Here is an 18,614-nt window from a genome sequence, read left to right as displayed (position 1 = left end):
TTCTTGGGGTCCTTGGGGATCAGGACCGTCCGACCTTCGGTTAGCCATTCCGGGTGTCTCTCGTTAACTAGCAGCTGGTTCATTTGTGCTGCCAGACGCTCGTGGAGTGCAGTCAGCTTCTTTAGCCAGTAGGCGTGAACCATGTCGGGCCCTGGTGCTGTCCAACTCTTCATACTGGAGACCCTTTCTTACATATCTGCCACTGTGATGGTTACTGGACCCTGTTCAGGGAGGTCGCTGTGGTCTGCCCTCAGATCCTCTAGCCACTGAGCATAGCCGTTATGGGTTGCGTCCTTCTCCCATATGCTCTTCCAGTATTGCTCCGTCTCCAGCCTTGGTGGTGCTGTTCTCTTATTATTATTGTTCCCTTGCCACTGAGAGTACACCTTTGCTGGTTCTGTGGAGAACAGCTGGTTTATTCTCCTGCCTTCTATCTCTCTGGTGTACCTCCTCAAGCGGCTGGCCAAGGCTGTGAGTCTTTGCTTGGCAGTTTCCAAGGCCTCAGGTATGCACAGCTTGCTGTATTTCTTATGCACCTTCTTTGTCGCACCTTTCTGCAACTCCGTTAGTTGGCTAACCTCCCTCCGTGCCACTTTGATCTTGCCCTCTAGCCTCCTTCTCCATGGAGGGTACTGCCCCTTGTGGCTGTTCAACTTGTAGCCAAGCATCTCACTGATCACTGCTGCCATATCGTAGATCAGCTTGTTAGTGTCGGTAATCGTGGTTGTAGGTATTGTCCGTAGTGCTGCATTAACATCATCTAGCAGACCTTCTGAGGGTACTTCACGTAATCTTGGTAAGTTCTCAGAATCTGCTCTTTGAGCACAAGAATGACAACATCACGGAGCGTAAGTTTGATAACATCATGGAGAAGCTCACGGCTCTCCAACGGGAGATTATAAATATATATAATATATATAATATATATGTAATATATATATAATGCGCCTTGAGGTGACTGTATGTCAGGACTGCATGTTTTGTCTGTTTTTGTATTTTTGCATGTTGTGTATGTAAAACCACAGCAACTCCTTCCTCCACCGATTCCCACTGATCTGACGTCGTGACATTTCACAGCACAAAGCTAATAAGAGTGTGTATCGACTGTGACAAAGTGTGAATCTCTTTATACCTTGTAGGTTTTTTTTAATACCTCAAGGGAAATTAGAACACTCTAATACCCTGAACAGTAACAGCAATGCTATAACCTGCAGTGACATCCTGAAAATTGTCTTTAGCAATGACATCTGGACATCATACTTTATTACCAGACTGACAGCATGCCCAAAGTGATCCCTGCCTCTCTCCTATTGCAAAACAAAAGCCAAACTGCAAGCCTGGTTGGATAAGTGGTCAGAAAAAATAAGAAAAGGTATGCAAGCCAGTAGATAGGATCTTAAATCCTCAGAATGTAACTAAACAACTCAAAGAAAGCTTAGAGTAACAGTTGAAAGAAAATGATCTATTTTCCGAACTTTTTCTCTCATGTGGCAAAATGTAAACTGCTGTTCAAAACATTTAGTGTTAAAATTATACATACACAACCAGCTGCTGAGCCTGCACCTGATGAACATGCCTGTTTTATAATCAGAGATGGTGAGAGCTGCTGTCCCCTAACTGTGCTTTCATAGTAAGTTAGTAACTCATAGCACAGCGGTGAAAGCTGAGGCAGCAGAGCACCTGCTGCTCTTCCATCAGTTTCCATCAGCTGGTGCAGCTGGTTTTGATGAGCAGGATGACTAAAACAGTTCAATATAACATCAAAGAGCAGCAAAGAAGAAATTTAGTACTAATCCCCAAGCCTTTAGAAAGAATATGCAGTACAGATAAATCAAAGATCCACACCCCCCAAAAGTTCAGATCAAATACAGATTTTCATGGAGGTGGAAATACTCTGTGCTGCTGCTTTGCTTTGCTTCCAGATTGCATGTGTTTAATTTTACATCTTGTTGAAGAGTTATTGCTATAAGTTATAAGTAAAAGTGCAGACACACGACTGATCAGAAAAAGACGTGTTTGTTTCCTGTGGATACAAAGCTGTAAACACAAAGAGGAAATGGTTGCATGTTAGAAGTGTGATCACTGTGTGTTTCATGATCTGCAAGAATATCGTTAGACTGAGAGGACATACAAGCAGCTTTTCCTGCTCACTGAAATCTGCAGAAATACAGGTGAGTCTTGATAGTTGCTCTGTGCACACAGGTGTTTCTTCCAAAAACTTCACGTACAGTTATCTGAACAGCTGAACTAAAAGCTCTGCTCATATGTTCTGAGGAAAGATGTACAAAACTTTTTAACAGCTGAACTGCAGTATTATAAAAACGTGAATGCTACAGACATAAAATCTGAAACTGAACATTTGATACTTCACACGATGATAATCATAGTTTCACATAAAAAATGTTCCTCATTTTCATTATCTGTGATAACACATAAATGTTAAACATTCACTGTTTTCTTTATTTCTTCCCCATCAAAATACTTGGATATGACCTAATGTAAAATACAAATGTTTCCTTGATTTTCAGTGTGAGGCATGAAGACCTGAACCAGTGTGAAACTTGGTGCATTATATGTGACAGCTTAACACCTTGCTCACATTCAGATATCATCACATTTGGCACACTTCCATGTTACAATCTCTTTGTAAAACAACATGAGGAAGTGAATCCTTGGTCTTTGACTAACAGTAGACTCTATCGAGCCAGATACTTTGAAAGACGGATCTCAATGAAAAGGATTCATTTTTCAGCTTCAGGAACATGGTTGACCCAAAAAACATGACTTGGCCTTTGAACGAGACCTGTGATCCTGTCGGCACATCGGTCAACCCTTTCTTTATGCTGGTCTACAGCCTGTTGTTTCTGGTAAGTTTCAAATCTTCAGACTGTGGACTGTTATTAATTTGACAAAAGATCTTTGTGCATGTGACTAAATTCCTGTTCTCCATGCTCCGTGTCTGTTCAGGTAGGTTTACTCCTCAATGGCTTGATCCTGAAGTTTTACTTTTGTGGAGCTCGGCAGCAGGCATCAAGCAGCTTGATGGTCTACATGAAGAACCTGACAGCTGCTGACTTCCTGCTCTGCCTCTCTCTGCCACTGCGCATCGCCCACTATGGTAGCACATCAGTCATCGTTTGGCAGCTCTACTGCAGCTTTGGAGCTTCTGCCCTCTTCCTCAACATGTACGCCAGCATCTTATTCATGTGTTATGTAGCTGCCAACAGGTGAGGAGCCTTTACTGCTAATGATTACAAAAAGTGTTAATGACCACAAACGTTGTGTCCCTGACTAAATTATCAATGTGTATGCACTGTTGCACCCAATGTGACCCTGTGTCCTGTATTGAGCTTTACTGCCCGTTAAACTCTCTCTTGCATCACTTCCTCCAAGGAACAGACACATGTTGTATTTGGACAGGATTTAATGCAAAAAAGTGTGAAACTCAAATGACACAAAATACAGAAATGTCACATAAACTCAAGCTTAGATTTGAATTCTTTCTATTGACATATAAAACACATCATACATTTCAAATCACTTTAATAATATCATATATCCTGTCTGATAATTGAACACAAGTAAGAAACTTACTCATATTGCCACTCAAAGAGATTTAATACAGTGGACGGCTTTAGATTGGAAGGAACAACCATGTCCTGCTTCACTCATGAGCAACTTCCTGTCACACTGCTAATGACTAACAGTTCCTGAAAGCAGCAACTCAGTGGTATTAGTTTCAGTATGGTAATCTCAGGCACTCTGTTGCAGCGCCCCCGTGAGGATGAAGGTTGGCTGAGAAAACAGACAGTGAGTGTGATGGAGTTCAACAGAAAACAAGCATTTATTCAGGCATTTTTTTAAACACTGTTTGTTTTTGTTTTTTTACTGTTTGCTGGTTTTTGTTTTTTTTTTGTCTGTGTTATTTGCCGAGATTACTTTAATGATCCTAATATCACTGAAAAAGCGCGGAGTTGATACTGTCAGGAACAGTTGGAATTTTTTCAATCGTGCCAATGGTTAAAAGTTAAGGTAATTTGACCTAAAATGACAGATTTGGCTCCACTGTGACTGATTAGTTGAAGTTGGATGCTTTGTCTTCTCTATTCAGGTATCTGAAGATCGTCCGACCTTCAGGAACTCATGTCCTGCAGTCAGTACGAACTGCCAACATTGTCTCCATGGTCACCTGGATTTGTCTCCTGGCTCCATCAGTTACTTACGGCATCATGTTTTTAATCACCCAGAAACCTCTGACCTCTATCCCCAACCACTGTGGGCTCCTGTTTAGTGCATCAGTTAGTCTGATGCTTAAAATCATGCACACCTTCTCTGCTATCATCTTCCTGTTGGTGTCCATATCCCTGGTCTTCTTCTACTACAGCACCTCCCGCAGGGTGTTGCAGGCACAGCAGAGGCAGCTGGCCTCCTCTGGCTCTGAGAAGCTGGTGAAGTCTCGCAGGAACATGTTGGTGCTGGTCAGCATCTTCTGTGTTTGTTTTGTGCCCCATCACCTGGTTCGAATTCTATTTGTTTTTCTGTTGAACACCTGCTCTGTGGATCCAGTGTTGTTCTACCTGAAGGAGGCAGCCACCATGCTGTCAGTTTTCAACGTCTGTCTGGACCCTCTGGTTTACTTTTTCCTCTGTAAGACTTTTCGGGCCCAGGTGAGAAAGGATGTCCAGGAGGACCAACATCCAACAAGCAAACACAGAGAGTCAGAGCACTGAGGAGAAACTGAGCATCATTAAGAGCAGCAAGTCAAACCAGTGAGCTGTAAGGAAAAAAAATCAAGTCATCACAAAGGCAGGACTAGATGTTATTCAGTTTTTCTTTTTGTTTTAAGGATCAAATGAGTAATCCCAATTCTTTATATAGCACAGGAGTTTCTGCTGAGCTGCAGTAAAAGGCTGAATCAGCCAAATTCCACCTATTAGTACAACATGTGATTTAACATGAATAAACTGAACCAGTCTATGATAAACATCATACAAACAATGCATGGTGTCAACACAGTACCCCATAAATGCCAAAGCTGGCCACCCTGAGTTTCCCTCTACCAGGTGTCTGTTTCTGTAACAAATATTTTTGTACACACCATATTTTAACACATTTTGCTGATATAAAGACTTGGCAAGAAGTAAGGAATAAAGTAGAAATGTGACAATTAAATATTTTCTGAGTTTTTACTTTTTACCCCTGAGTCACCTCAAACACACCAGCATTCATCTACAGGCAGTCCGATCATTGTTTATCTCATAATACCAGGTGAAACATTCACAGCTATTTCCTCTGAAGGAAGTTGTAACTCTTTTTCACCAGTGGGTGGAGATGGGAGGTCTAATCTGCTGAAAATCAGTAACTGTTACAATATAGGATAGGATTCAACTTTGTTGCCATTACACATGTATAAATGCAGGGTCATGAAATACAGTTTGCATCTAATCAGAAGTGCAAGAGTAGTAAGTGCAATAACACAAATGTACAGATGATCTGTATAACATATAGATGTTCTATATTACTGTACAGATGGGCAGATATACAGATGCACCATGAACAATTATACAGACTTTCTAAATAGATGTGCTACATATAGACCAATGTTAACCGGTGTGAGTTAAACAGATCTACAGAGTCCTATGAGTGTACGCACCATAACAGAGACTATGCCAGTGTCCTAAACTATAACAGTAACCACTGTGAGCATATGATGAATGGTGATAATGAATGACAGTGTCAGGGGTAGTGTCGTGGATGAGAGAAGGAGGACCCAAACGCTGGACTCACAGGCAGGTAGGTGAAGGTGGATGTTTATTGCCGAAGGAGTGAGCAAACAGTACAGAGGGAGGAAATGGCTGACTGACTGACTGACTAACTGAACATACAGACGGAGGGACGACATGAACATCAACATCAGACGTACATCAATGACACGACAAGGATCGGATGGAACTGAGGACTTAAATACACGCTGGGTGATGAATGATTAGAAACCGGTGAGTACGCAGCTGAACTTAGTCTGACTAATAATGCATGGAAATAACTGGAACACAATACGCAGGCGGTATGCTGGCACAGAAAACACAGATGTGAAAATAAACTGAACATGACAAAACAGAAAATACTGGGTCAACGACCCAGGAACCCTGACAGTCAGTCATGATCATGGTCACTGGGAGGGATAGGGGTGTGTGGATGGAAAGGTTCAGCGGGAGATTGAGTTCAGTGGGGTGACAGCTGTGGGTAATAAGCTGTTCCTAAACCAGCTGGTTTTAATCTGCAGGGTCCTGTAGCGTCTTCTGGAGGGGAGGAGCTGGAAAAGTTTATTGTCAGGATGAGAGGAGTCCCTGAGAATGATGCATGCTCGTGTATACCTCTCTTCTTGTGGACATCCTCAATAACAGGAAGTGGTGTCCCTGTGATGTTTTGGGCGTTGTTGGCCGCTGCAGTGCCTTGCGGTCAGCAACAGAGCAGTTCCCATACCAGACTGTGACACAGTTGGTCAGGATGCTCTCTATCGCACACCAGTAGAAGTTTGCCAGTATGTCAGTAGACAGGTGGTTCTGCTACAATGTCTTCAAGACAAAGAGGCACTGATGGTTGACAGATACAATTATTTCATGGTGAGACCTGAAGGAGTCAAAATGAATTAATTAAATACACCATTAAATAATTAATTAAATGTGTCAATAATTAATTAAATGTGTCATTAATTAATTAATTGTGTCGTAAATATTTATGTAATTAATTAATTATTGACACATTTAATTAATTATTTAATGGTGTATTTAATTAATTCATTATGGCAGTCCTGGCCCTGCGGCTGTCTTCAAGAATTTATTTTATCTGTCAGCCTCACCCATCAGGTGGCCAAGTCAGGGGGCGGGGTTCACACTGATCGAGTCATAACCATTGCTTTTGCCTGGTCCCCCCCCCCCCCCCCCTTTCCTCCTTGTATAAAAAGATATTAAATGTTAGTTTTAATTCAAAATTAATGCTTAACAAAGTTTAACACAAATGAACACCAGATAACAAAGAAAACGAATGGTTAAGCCTAACATGCTCAAGTGAGACATTAAACTTTACTAAAACTATGCAGTTATGAAACGTAACTTTAACCTCAGCCAAACCGATTTGCTCAATTGTAAATAAAACAGCAAAGTAAACATGACCTAACAAACAAAACCTGAGTGAATTATGTCCTGTGTTTAATCACTGAGAGCTAAAACTCAGCGGAGGTTTTAAAGCTGTGTGCCTGTGACCGGATATCAGCCGCTGATAAAGTTGGTCCGTGGTTCGAGTATTCTAGTTTTCTCAGTGTCCATCACCTCCTTTTAAATCTCGTTTGTCATCTTTAACACAGGTCAGTCACTCTGAATGAAACACAAGCTCCAGCAGCTCTGCGCTCAGGAAACAAACTACATTTACTTATCTTGTGCAGAATATTGTGCCGAAATTACGTTATATCAAGCTGCAGCTGCCCACGTTAAACTGTGACTATCACCAGGTAACGTGGGCGTCTTTCCTGGATTAGCAGCAGGTGTTAAACAGCTGACAGGTGAGGAGGATGTATGCAGATAAACTGAGGGTCTGTCGAGCTGATCGCTGGTATCGTGAGCAAAATGTCGGCTCGTTATTTAAGTTACAGAAACACAGAGACACAAGACCAGGCAGAAAGAGACAACCGTCACGTGAAAATGAGAATCTGCGGATGCAACATGTGGAACACACAATTCTAACCGGTTAACGTAAAAAACAGTTGGAACATCGGAGCTGTGAGCTCAGTACTGTCAGCTGACTGTTATCGGAGCTAGCAACATCTGGGAAAACATCGGAGGAGTTTTGCAAACATGCTCTATGTTGACAACCTGATCAGATATGTAAAGATTACACCACTACACATTATTAAAGTATAGTTTGTGACAGAAAAACAAGGTATTTTAAAACTTTATTCACAGTTTAGAGTAGGGCTGGGCGATATGGCCTAAAATTCATATCGCGATATATTCTTTTCTTCTGTATAACGTATTTTCCACAGTATAAGGCACACTTAAAATCCTTTAACCCTAGAACACTATCACTATAAATAGTAACACAATCACTAATGCCGGGTGATTTTTACCCGATATAATATAACCAATAAAAAGTAATCAAATATATCAAAATATGACAACACATGACAAATTAGAGTGGTCTTCTTTTACTTTCAACTGTGCCATGTCTAACAAAATGAAAAAACAAAACAAACCTAAAACAAAATAATGACTCTGGAAAGATGGTCTTTGGTCCACCCATTCCTGGGACATTTGAGACTTCCCTGGTGAAGGCACAGGCTCCTCGACACGCAAACAGCTGCAGGAGAGAGAAATCATGTAAATGTATTTGCTCAGGTGTAAATCACCCAGCGATAGTGTTCTAGGGTTAATTTTCTCAAAAATCGAGAGTGTGCCTTATGTATGAATTCTGGTTGTGCTTACTGACCTCGAACCGATTTTGGCTGCAGGAATCTGTTAAAAACATTTTAGTACAACTTTGGTAAGCCGCACTGCTTGATGGATTGTCCGAGCATTACGGCTGCCGTAGTGAGGAGCTTCGCGGAGTAATCTGGGTCCAAAACTCCGTCCATTCAGGTCCCAAAGTCAAAAGAACACTGAGAGTTAAAAATGGTCTAAATTCTTTCATCTTTAATAAAATCATCAGCGTTGCTGCTTTACCAGGTGTAACAATTACGTTTAACATCCAGGCATCCATGAAAGCATAATTTATTAAATTTAACGGAGTTAGAAGTGAACAGGAAGTTAGCTCGCTAGTTTCCACCTAAACATTTCATACCATGTTCTGACTGAGAGATTTTTGAAACTAATTAAAACGTACAGCTCTGCTATCACTTCCAACATAAATAAACACAGAAAACTAAACAGCAGTGGGGTTTTCCAGGGTTACTGAAGCTGGACTACCTGGTATATAATGTTGTGCTACGTGATTGCTAGCGACACAGCTATGTTAGCATAACATTAGCACAGTGAAGCTGGAGGATGAACGCCAACTTTTCTTCCACTCGATAAAAGTTAACGTGAGGGATTCAAGTGGTCAGGGACAAATGCAATCGCATAGCAGGATGCTATACACGGGCCAAACTTCAGTCAGGAGAACAACTGAGATCATTCATCTACAATACGAGGTTAGTTATTAATATACTGCAACAACATGGGAATAGAGCAGCTGCGAGAGAATTCAACATTAATGAATCAATGTTACGGAAGTGGAGGAAGCGCATGTGAAATGCACTACACACAGGTCTTTGTCTCCAGATGCCACATTTATTTTTGGGGTTTTTTTTTTGTGGTTATGACCGACCACAGTCTGACAGCTGTCGGTCCCAGCTGATTTCCCTCTTTCCTCCGCTCCTCTCCGTCTCACTATAAAAAGGGTAAGGAAACCATCATCTGTCCAAATCGCCATCAGCTGTTCTCACCTTCGTCTCCAGCACCGCCCCGTTGAGCTCACTGCACCACTCCTCCCCTGCAGCCGCGCCCGGGACCACAACTCCGCCACAGCGCAGTTTTTGGCTTTCACTCACACTAAAACATGCATTTTGCTGCACTCTTTACACTCAGGGCTCTAAAAGTAAAACTTTACTGAAAGTAAGAAACTTGAGAGGAAATAAACTTTCGAACTAGCGGACACACGGAAAGAAGAAACAGGAAAACATGGCAGAGGCAACTGTCTCTGTTAGTTTCTGTTAGTTGGACACTGCTAGCACGGGGCGCCTCCACAAACACAAAGCAGGAGATGAAGCATCGCTGAATATGTTTCCAAACCAACTTCATTCTAAGCCAAAGACTAGAAAATATGCTGAAGCAAATCTTCCCTTTGGCTTCACCTGCACAAGTGCCGAGGTAGGTCTCCCTGCAGAATTGGTTTTCCCTTCGTCAGAGCGCGCTGGGCTGTTTAAATCACGGACAAACAGGATCTTACAGTTGTTTATGTTTTTAAACCCATTTTGCACAGAGAGGCATTTTTTGGAAAATGTATTGATAGCAACATCATGCAAAGACTGCCAGACTCTGTAATACTGCAAATGATCAGTGACTCAGGTTAACAAAAAAGAAAGTAAGAGAAACTTTATTTCTATAAAACAGTAAAAATTCCACACACATGTAACTCACCACTGTGTGAACATCACAGGGGAGAAATCGTTTCTCTGAGTCAGAGATGAGTGTCAGTAACACAACCAGGTCAGATGAACCAGCTCACACTAAAACATGCATTTTGCTGCACTCTTTACACTTATTTCTTTTCTTTCTGCTCATTTATGTATTTTGTAAAACCACAAAAAATATTTTATATCAGCAGCAATTTTCCTCAAACTGCTGCATCACAGCTTTCATGCTCTGACCTGCATGTGAAATGAGATAAAAGCTCTTTATTAGTAACTTTCACAACTTCTGGCAGGTTAATGTCTGAACTTTGGAGTGAAACACACCCTTAGTTAAAAGTCAAACAGCAACATTTTTCTCCTCCCCTCACGTCACTCAAATGTGACAAACCAGTGTCCTGATTCGGATTTGAAGTGAGACACACGACTGAAGGTCCATAGTGGGTCAACACAATGATTTTATTAAAACACATATATGTGGTGAAGATGAGCTCTGCAAAACATCAGCCTCGATCTCCCCAGAACAATAGTTGGGGTGTGATACTTATAGATATGATGACCATGATGACATGCGTCACTGCAGATGCATGTTCCAGTAAGTCCAGCCTAAAAAAGAACAGCTCCTTCCTGTACCACCCGCCAGATGCATCCTGTTATTACACTCTTCTGGGCTTATCAGAACTAAACTGTCACGTATGCAGGTACACAACATTTGCAGTCAGTTCACTCAGGCAGACTATGTGTCTGTGTTTTAACCTCAGTGCATGACCCCCCTCTATGTCACCTGTTATCAGGCAAACTTCAATGCAGCAGGCTGCTGAATGCACACAGGCAATATGTAAATTGTACTGTAAACATGTAGGCAATTCTTTCAATAGCTGTACTTTGCTCCATAGATCGGCCAGACGTCGCGCTGCCCGTAGCTTCGAACCACTAATTAACTTGGCCGAGCTTCAACTCTTTACTTATGCCATATGTGTATAACATGATTACAGTTGCACCTGCAATGAAAGATTATGTGCTTATGCTAACACCTGAAATACAGACTTTAATGTAACATCAACAGTTTCAATAAATGTGTCAATGAAATGATAATGATAAATCATAAGTGACGCAACAATAATAATAATGATTATTAATAGTAGCAGTAAAATAATATTTCATCCCGACACCAGGAAACAGGAAGTTCTTCGTCCTCAGTGCAGAGAGACGCACAGACGATCAGACTGAGCTCAGACCAAACTAGCAGCTTCCTCTGAGTGAGTCCAGCTACAGGAGAGAAAAGTGGAAAACTCCAACACTGCTGCTTCAAGCTGCTGACGCTCCACACACTGAATGTGAGTTTGAGCAAAAACACGACTCAAAGGAAGTTTCAGTGAAGGTGGTAGAGGAGGGAGGGGAGCCAGGACTGACTGTACTTCCTGTCTGCTGTTTTCAGCTTCACTCACAGACTCAATGGCTTCCAGATCAGAGGAGGATCTCTGCTGTCCGGTCTGTCAGGAGGTCTTCAGAGATCCTGTTCTTCTGTCATGTAGCCACAGCTTCTGTAAAGACTGTCTGAAGAGATGGTGGAGAGAGAGAACAACACATGAATGTCCAGTTTGTAACAGAAGATCATCAAAGGAAGAACCACCTTCAAATCTGGCTTTAAAGAACCTGTGTGAGTCGTTCTTACAGGAGAGAGATCAGAGAGCTTCAGAGGCTCTCTGCAGTCTGCACTCTGAGAAACTCAAACTCTTCTGTCTGGACCATCAGCAGCCAGTGTGTCACATCTGCAGAGACTCAGAAAAACACACCAATCACAGATTCAGACCCATCGATGAAGCTGCACAACAACACAAGAAGGAACTTCAGGAAACTCTGGAGCCCTTAAAGAAGAAGTTAAAGGTTTGTGAAGAAGTTCAAGTGAAGTTTGATCAAACAGCAGAACACATTAAGGTCCAGGCCCGACACACAGAGAGGCAGATTAAGGAGCAGTTTAAGAAGCTTCAGCAGTTTCTAGCAGAGGAAGAGGAGGCCAGGCTGGCTGCACTGAGGGAGGAAGAGGAGCAGAAGAGTGGGATGATGAAGGAGAAGATGGAGGCTCTGAGCAGAGAGATAGCAGCTCTTTCAGACACAGTCAGAGCCACAGAGGAGGAGCTGAGAGCTGAAGACGTCTCATTCCTGCACAACTACAAGGCTGCAGTGGAAAGAGTCCAGCGCTGCCCCCTGCTGGATGATCCACAGCTGCCCTCAGGAGCTCTGATAGACCAGGCCAAACACCTGGGCAACCTGACCTTCAACATCTGGAACAACATGAAGGACATGGTCTCCTACACTCCTCTCATTCTGGACCCAAACACTGCTCATCCAAACCTCATCCTGTCTGAAGATCTGACCAGTGTGAGACGAGGAGAGAGGCAGCAGCTTCCTGATAATCCAGAGAGGTTTGATTTGTTCTGCTCTGTCCTGGGCTCTGAGGGCTTTAACTCAGGGACTCACAGCTGGGATGTTGAAGTTGGAGACAGTACAGGGTGGAGACTGGGTGTGTTAGCAGAGTCTGTGCAGAGGAAGGGAGTCATACTGTCTGGATTATGGAGAATAGGGTGCAGTCTAGGTATGTACTACACAGTGTCACCATCAGCTCCATCAACTGCTCTCTCAGTAGAGAAGAAGCTCCAGAGGATCAGAGTGAATCTGGACTGGAACAGAGGAAAGCTGTCGTTCTCTGATCCTGATACTAACACACACATACACACCTTCACACACACTTTCACTCACAGGATGTTTCCATACATTCACACTGTTGGTAAAGTGAAGGTGTGTCCGTTGAAGGTGTCAGTGTCAGTGCAGCAGATGAGTTGAGGATGATGATGTTTCTAATGTTGTTTCCTGTCAGTGAGTTGAAGCTGTTAAACTGCAGCTGTCCTCCTGCTGCCTCGTTGTTCCAAAGCTCTTTGTTTCTCTTTTAGTTTCACTGTTTCTTTCTGTTTCTGCTGTCCACCTTTTCACATGGAAAATCATTTCACTGTTTCTCACTGAATGACTCCCCAAACTAGATTTGAAATTCTATCAAGTTTCTAATCATTCCAAGTGATTCATGTTTCTATTTGATGTGTAAATGGAGATGATTTAGTTTGCTGGGATATGGACTGACATGTGTTGAATGGGAGGAGCAGTTTGTTGTTGTCTTCTTGTCTGTTTATGACAACAATAAATATGTTGTTGAAACAATGATTCATGTTTAACTCCATATATGAAATGTTTCTGATCTTTGAATTCTGTTTGATTAAAGACTTTCTTCATGACACAAATGAGATTTCAGTGTATTAATAGAACTAAATAAGCTCAGAGTTGAAAGGCTGGAGTATTATGTACGTGCTTCACTGTCAGGATCTTCAGGGGGATTCAAAGGGAAACATCAAACTGCTGTAATGAGATAAACTAGTTGGGCTGAACACACTTATCTGTAGTTTGTCTCCATCCAGGATCATCAGAATATAATGAACATGTGTGAAGAGCCACAAAATGCTGCTGCCCTCTCAGCATGATGAGCTCCAGCCTTTGTTAGCAGGACAACAGGAAACATGAGACAACTTTCAGAGACAGTAACCAACTGTGGCCACAAGATGGCAGCAGCTGATCTGAGATCCTTTATTGGACAGAAGGACTCTGCTCTGTGACGTCATCAGAGAGACGGCCTTCACTCTGATAGATCTGACGTCATGTCTGCACTGCGATGATGAAAGCTGATAAACACATTGTTATTGATCCATGAAATCACCTCTGTCCTCTCAAGTGTAGCTGTTTACAGAGCTGAAGAAGTCCTTCATCATCAAAACAGACAAACATGTATTTCCTGTATTAAGTGACGTCATCCTCACTCTGACCTCTTACATACATTCTGTTCAGTTTTCCTGCTGTAAGAAATAAACTGTGTGAAAATAGAAATGCAGGGAAACATCCATTAATCACAGCTGAGCCGTTTGTTTCTGACTCACATTCAATGAGGCTTCAGGTGTAAATACCTCAGAAGTGTTTGTGAGTTCAGTAGAAGCAGACCCAGTCGACCATCATGGCCTCCACAGCACTACACAATGCAACAGAAAGGCCTTCATCATCTGCTGAACCACCTCTGAACCACGACGCTCTCCCTGCATCTAAAAGCTGTTAGTCAGGATGAGATGCTGCTGTGATCGCTCACAATTTACCTGTGAGACCTTTGTAAATATTGTCTTTGTTTCTGGAGGAAACACCTTTAGTCTGTTTGTATTTGGAGTGCAGATCTGGGCGTCCATCACTTTAACCTGCACACGTTTAGTTATTGAGTGTAGTTGATGTTTGGCAGCATTTTATAAGTGACAGTTCATGAACGGTGAAGGAACAGAGGACGCCTGACCATCCTACCTGTGTCAGTAAGAAGACTTTCATCACAACTTCACAACTTAACACAACTGAAACCTGAATTCAGTGTTGCATAGTTTACTAACAGTGTGTGCTGACACTGAAGTTAGCAGTTTGTTTCCTAAGAGCTGCTGGGACAAACCACAGTGACCGGCTACAGAGTTTAGTTAAGGTGGTTCTAACATGTGACCTGTTGAATCATTTACAGGGATTTATTTTTCATTTAAAGCATCATTTGTGAAGTTTTTATGAAGTTTACTTCTTTTATGTTCTTTGTGTAACGTTTAGATTTTCTTTTGGTCAGGATCCTTGGTCTCCTGACTCAGCGTTTTTAGTTCTGTGTGATTTTTTGGGTTTTGTCTATGGTTTCTAGTTTTGATCCCGTGCCCCTCATGTTTCCCTGTGCCCCCTCTGTTCTGTGTAAAGTCCGTGTTTTTTGGTCTGTGTCTTCACATGTTTTGAGTTTCTTGTGTTTTCTGTCACTCTGTATTGTGAATTATGTTCTCATGGTTGGTCTTTTGTTGCTCCCTCGAGTCTAGTTTCTTGTGTTCCATGCTGAGTTTTTCCCTCTGTGTATTTTGGTTCTTAGAGTCCTCTGCCTTATGGTTTATGTCTCTGTGTGTCTTAGTTGCTGTCTCCACCGTGTCAAGTCCGCGTCTCTGTGTTATACTTCCTGTTTTACTTTGAAGGTCTTTGTCTAATGTGAATGTGTCCTGCTTTTTGTCCTTGTCTCGTCAGCTGTGATTTCTCCCAGGTGTGTTCCCCTCCTGTCTCTCATCCCTTGATTACTGCCGTGTGTTTCCTTTGTTCCCTGTCGTGTCGTACCCTCAACCTGCTGTGTGTTTTGTCTCCTGCTCTGGTTTAGTATTTCTTTTCCAGTGTTTTAGTCCTTAGTTCCTCTGTCCAGAGTTTTGTTTGTCTTTTGGTGAGTTTAGTTAAGTAAGACGTTTTTCCCTGCAAGAAAGCTGCGCTTTAAGTTTTAATTTTGTGTCTCAGTCCTGCATTTTGGGTCCACCACGCCTGCCTGCCTGCCTGCCACACAGCCAACCCTGACAATTTTCTTCTCTTGTGTTTTAACTCTTCAGGTTTCCTGTAACAGAGATGTAAACCACCGTTTTCTGATGGTGCTGCACTGTGATGTAATCGCACTCAAAATGCGTACTTCAAGCTTGCGGTCTCTTAATTGGGACACAGCCAGCGTCTCCATTAGTTCTGTGTTGCGTCGTTAACGTCACCCTCTCCTCCTGTCTACTTTAAGTTCCCAGAGTCTAGTTAGTTTTAGTTCAAGTTTGTGGATCCTAGTTTGTCTCTTCTGTTAATGGATTAATGGATGTCCCATTAATGAAATTAATCCCATGCCCAAACTGGATCACATCGTGGAGAGGCTCACTGCGGTCGTGAGTTCCCAGAATCGGCTCTTTGAGCACAAGAATGACAAGATCACAGAGCACAAGTTTGATAACATCATGGAGAAGCTCACGGCTCTCCTACGGGAGATTGAGAGACCAGTGTCGGAGTGTTAGAACAGCTTTGAAATTCTCATGTGTTGTTCGCACTGGGTTGGCTGGAAGACTGTTTACTTAGCCTAGCAGGGTGAAGGACACTGTCTCAGCTGAACTCTGGACACGCACACACATACATATACACTGATATGCACACACTCATCCCCCCTCCCTTTACAAAAGCCTTCAATGGTTTTCCCTCATCGAAAACACGGCGGGTCTGGGCCCAGCGGATGGATGGCTGCTGTGTTTGCTTCGGATTACTCCTCACCCCCTACCCACCCCTGTTGCTTGTCACGTACTCCATAATGTTGTGCTCTGGACATTTATGTGCTTTTTGTGCAGGAGAGGTTTTTTTGTGTGTTCTGTTCTCATGCTGTCCTCTCATAGTTGGGATGTAGCATGAGCTACATTCTCAGAAAAGTGTGCACTAAAAGTCCTGTTTATTCCAGTTTTATGTCGCCAACCAGTCTAATGACCTAAAGCACAGCGTATAAACCAGGGGCGATTCTAGGATCAGAGCTTTGGGGGTGCTGAGCACCCAGAGAGCTGCCCAGCCAGGCAAGATAAACTTTACACGTCACGATGAGACTTCTTCCCCATCTCTGTCAGTCCCTGCATCCTTAAATGTCTCCAGTTGTCCCGAGTTCTCTCTGACTGTTTCCTTGGTGCATTTAAACCCCTGTTCCTCCCTGTCCTCATCATCTGTTATCTTCGTCTCCATTATCAGTCATCATAATTTTACCATCTCTGTGCAAGTCTGCAAATTTCTTTATTAAATCAAAAGATTCTTACATTCATCAAGTCTCTCTGTGCCTGGGTCCTCATCACAAAATATGACATCACTGTTTTGTACATTTAAACACAATTTAATCCCCACATTTGTGAAAGAAAAGCAAAACACTTTTTTGAAAAGTCTGTATCAAAACAAGGACAACAAAACAACGGAACAGAACAAACCAAGAGCCCCCCAGAAAACCAAACAAAATGTTCAAAAGGTCAGGGCTCTAAAAGTGAAACTTTACTGAAAGTGATGAACCTGAGTGGAAATAAACTTTAGAAAACTAGCGGAATTTTTCTTGTAAAACAAAGGGGGGCCCAGCAAAAAAAGTTTGGGAACCACTGGTTTAAACGATGTTAGCACAGAAATATTAGCTTCTGTCATGACTGATGAAGTTACTAGTTAATAAAGTTTCCAGTAAAGTGTTTAATCGCAGCCACAGATTGACAGCAAATATCTCGATTAGCTTCAGTGCATCTGTAATAAATATGTGCAAGTTTCAGTGCTTCGTTTAAACTGTATGATACTTATACTGACCCAGGGTCAGTGTAAAATACAATCCTAGCTGTGTGAACAAAGCCTGGCTCCTTTAATCCTGCATGACAAACCTCAGGATGCAGGTTATTATTACTCTTTCCTGCTGGCACACCTGTCACACCTGAGAGTCAGCTAGAAACTTACAGTGACGTGGACATCATGCAAAGACTGCCAGACTCTGTAATACTGCAAATGATCAGTGACTCAGGTTAACACTAAACTTTAAACGGCACCTCTGTGTCTCTGTGTGCTGAACATTTAGGATTGAGTCAGGCTGCATCAGCTGAAGCTGTTATTTGTATATATCAGTATTTTTTATTCAGGTGTGGGGAAAATACGTAAGACTGCAGTGAAGCGATGCACCAGATGAATCCCTGGCCAAAGGTATCGTACTTAAATCAGACTACTGATCCAGCCACATCAGCCTTTTGTGAGGTCTGTTTAAAGTTGACTAAAAGTGAACTGCAGGTTCCTGAGAGGTGGACTGTGAGCACAGAAACACATGTTCATACATACAGCTGCAGCAAACTTACATTAATTTTAAATAGATTTGTTACTCTGATGTCTGTCTCTGTGTTAGTCCTCTGACAGACTGGTGACCTGTCCAGGTGTGCTCTACCTATGACTACTGGGACAGGCTCTGGCTCCTGTAATAGAAATTTTCTGTTATTCTCATTTAAACTATTTAAGTGCTTATGCATATGCTTAGTTGTGACACTGTTACTGTTCAGTGAAAGTTTCTAAAACTAGATGAACTTACTTCAGCGTCAGCAGTTTGAGAAAACAACTCCCTTTAAAGGTGCTGATAAGGCCAAGGACACAAAACAGCTTAACCATTGATCCGTTAGGTTTCATAGCGAGACACGTGAAGTGTGGTAGGATCAGTTTGTAACCTCCTCCCTCTTCCTTGGAATACATAAAGGAGTAGGAGCACCACTTCTGTGGCAGCGCTGACATGACTGAACTGTGATGTTTGATGTGTGTTGGCGCAGTAATAAAAAGCTTGATCACAGCTCTTTCTGTGTTGCAGAGTTTATTTACAAAATTCCAGCTGATTGTTCTTTATAAAACGTGTTCTGATATTTTATCTGAATCTTCCCGCAGCGATAGTAAGAAGTTGAACAAGCAGTTCTGACCTCGCGCACACACACACACACACACAATCATGCATATATATATATATATATATCATAATAATCTGACAATACTATAATATTGGCCATATTATATTTACATTACCACAGTGAGATGA

At 42.2% G+C, this 18,614-nt stretch overlaps 2 protein-coding genes across 2 annotated transcripts; both read left to right on the top strand.

Moving 5' to 3' along the window:
• The first annotated feature begins 2,564 nt into the window (after positions 1-2,564).
• LOC120720772 (P2Y purinoceptor 14-like) lies at positions 2,565-4,730 on the top strand. The gene is made up of 2 exons (XM_040010546.1): positions 2,565-3,227; positions 4,112-4,730. The coding sequence occupies exons 1-2, from the start codon at positions 3,043-3,045 to the stop codon at positions 4,728-4,730; spliced, it is 804 nt and encodes a 267-aa protein (XP_039866480.1). The 5' UTR covers positions 2,565-3,042.
• A 5,130-nt stretch (positions 4,731-9,860) lies between these two features.
• On the top strand, positions 9,861-13,077 carry LOC120720749 (nuclear factor 7, brain-like). The gene is made up of 3 exons (XM_040010523.1): positions 9,861-9,899; positions 11,335-11,496; positions 11,598-13,077. Exon 3 carries the CDS (start codon positions 11,615-11,617, stop codon positions 13,001-13,003), a length of 1,389 nt encoding a protein of 462 aa, XP_039866457.1. The 5' UTR covers positions 9,861-9,899; positions 11,335-11,496; positions 11,598-11,614; the 3' UTR covers positions 13,004-13,077.
• Positions 13,078-18,614: the final 5,537 nt, after the last annotated feature.

The sequence above is a fragment of the Simochromis diagramma genome, unplaced genomic scaffold (assembly GCF_900408965.1).
Source record: "Simochromis diagramma unplaced genomic scaffold, fSimDia1.1 OVJJ01000418.1, whole genome shotgun sequence".
Lineage (NCBI taxonomy): Eukaryota > Metazoa > Chordata > Actinopteri > Cichliformes > Cichlidae > Simochromis > Simochromis diagramma.
This window is presented reverse-complemented; position numbering and strand designations above follow the sequence as displayed.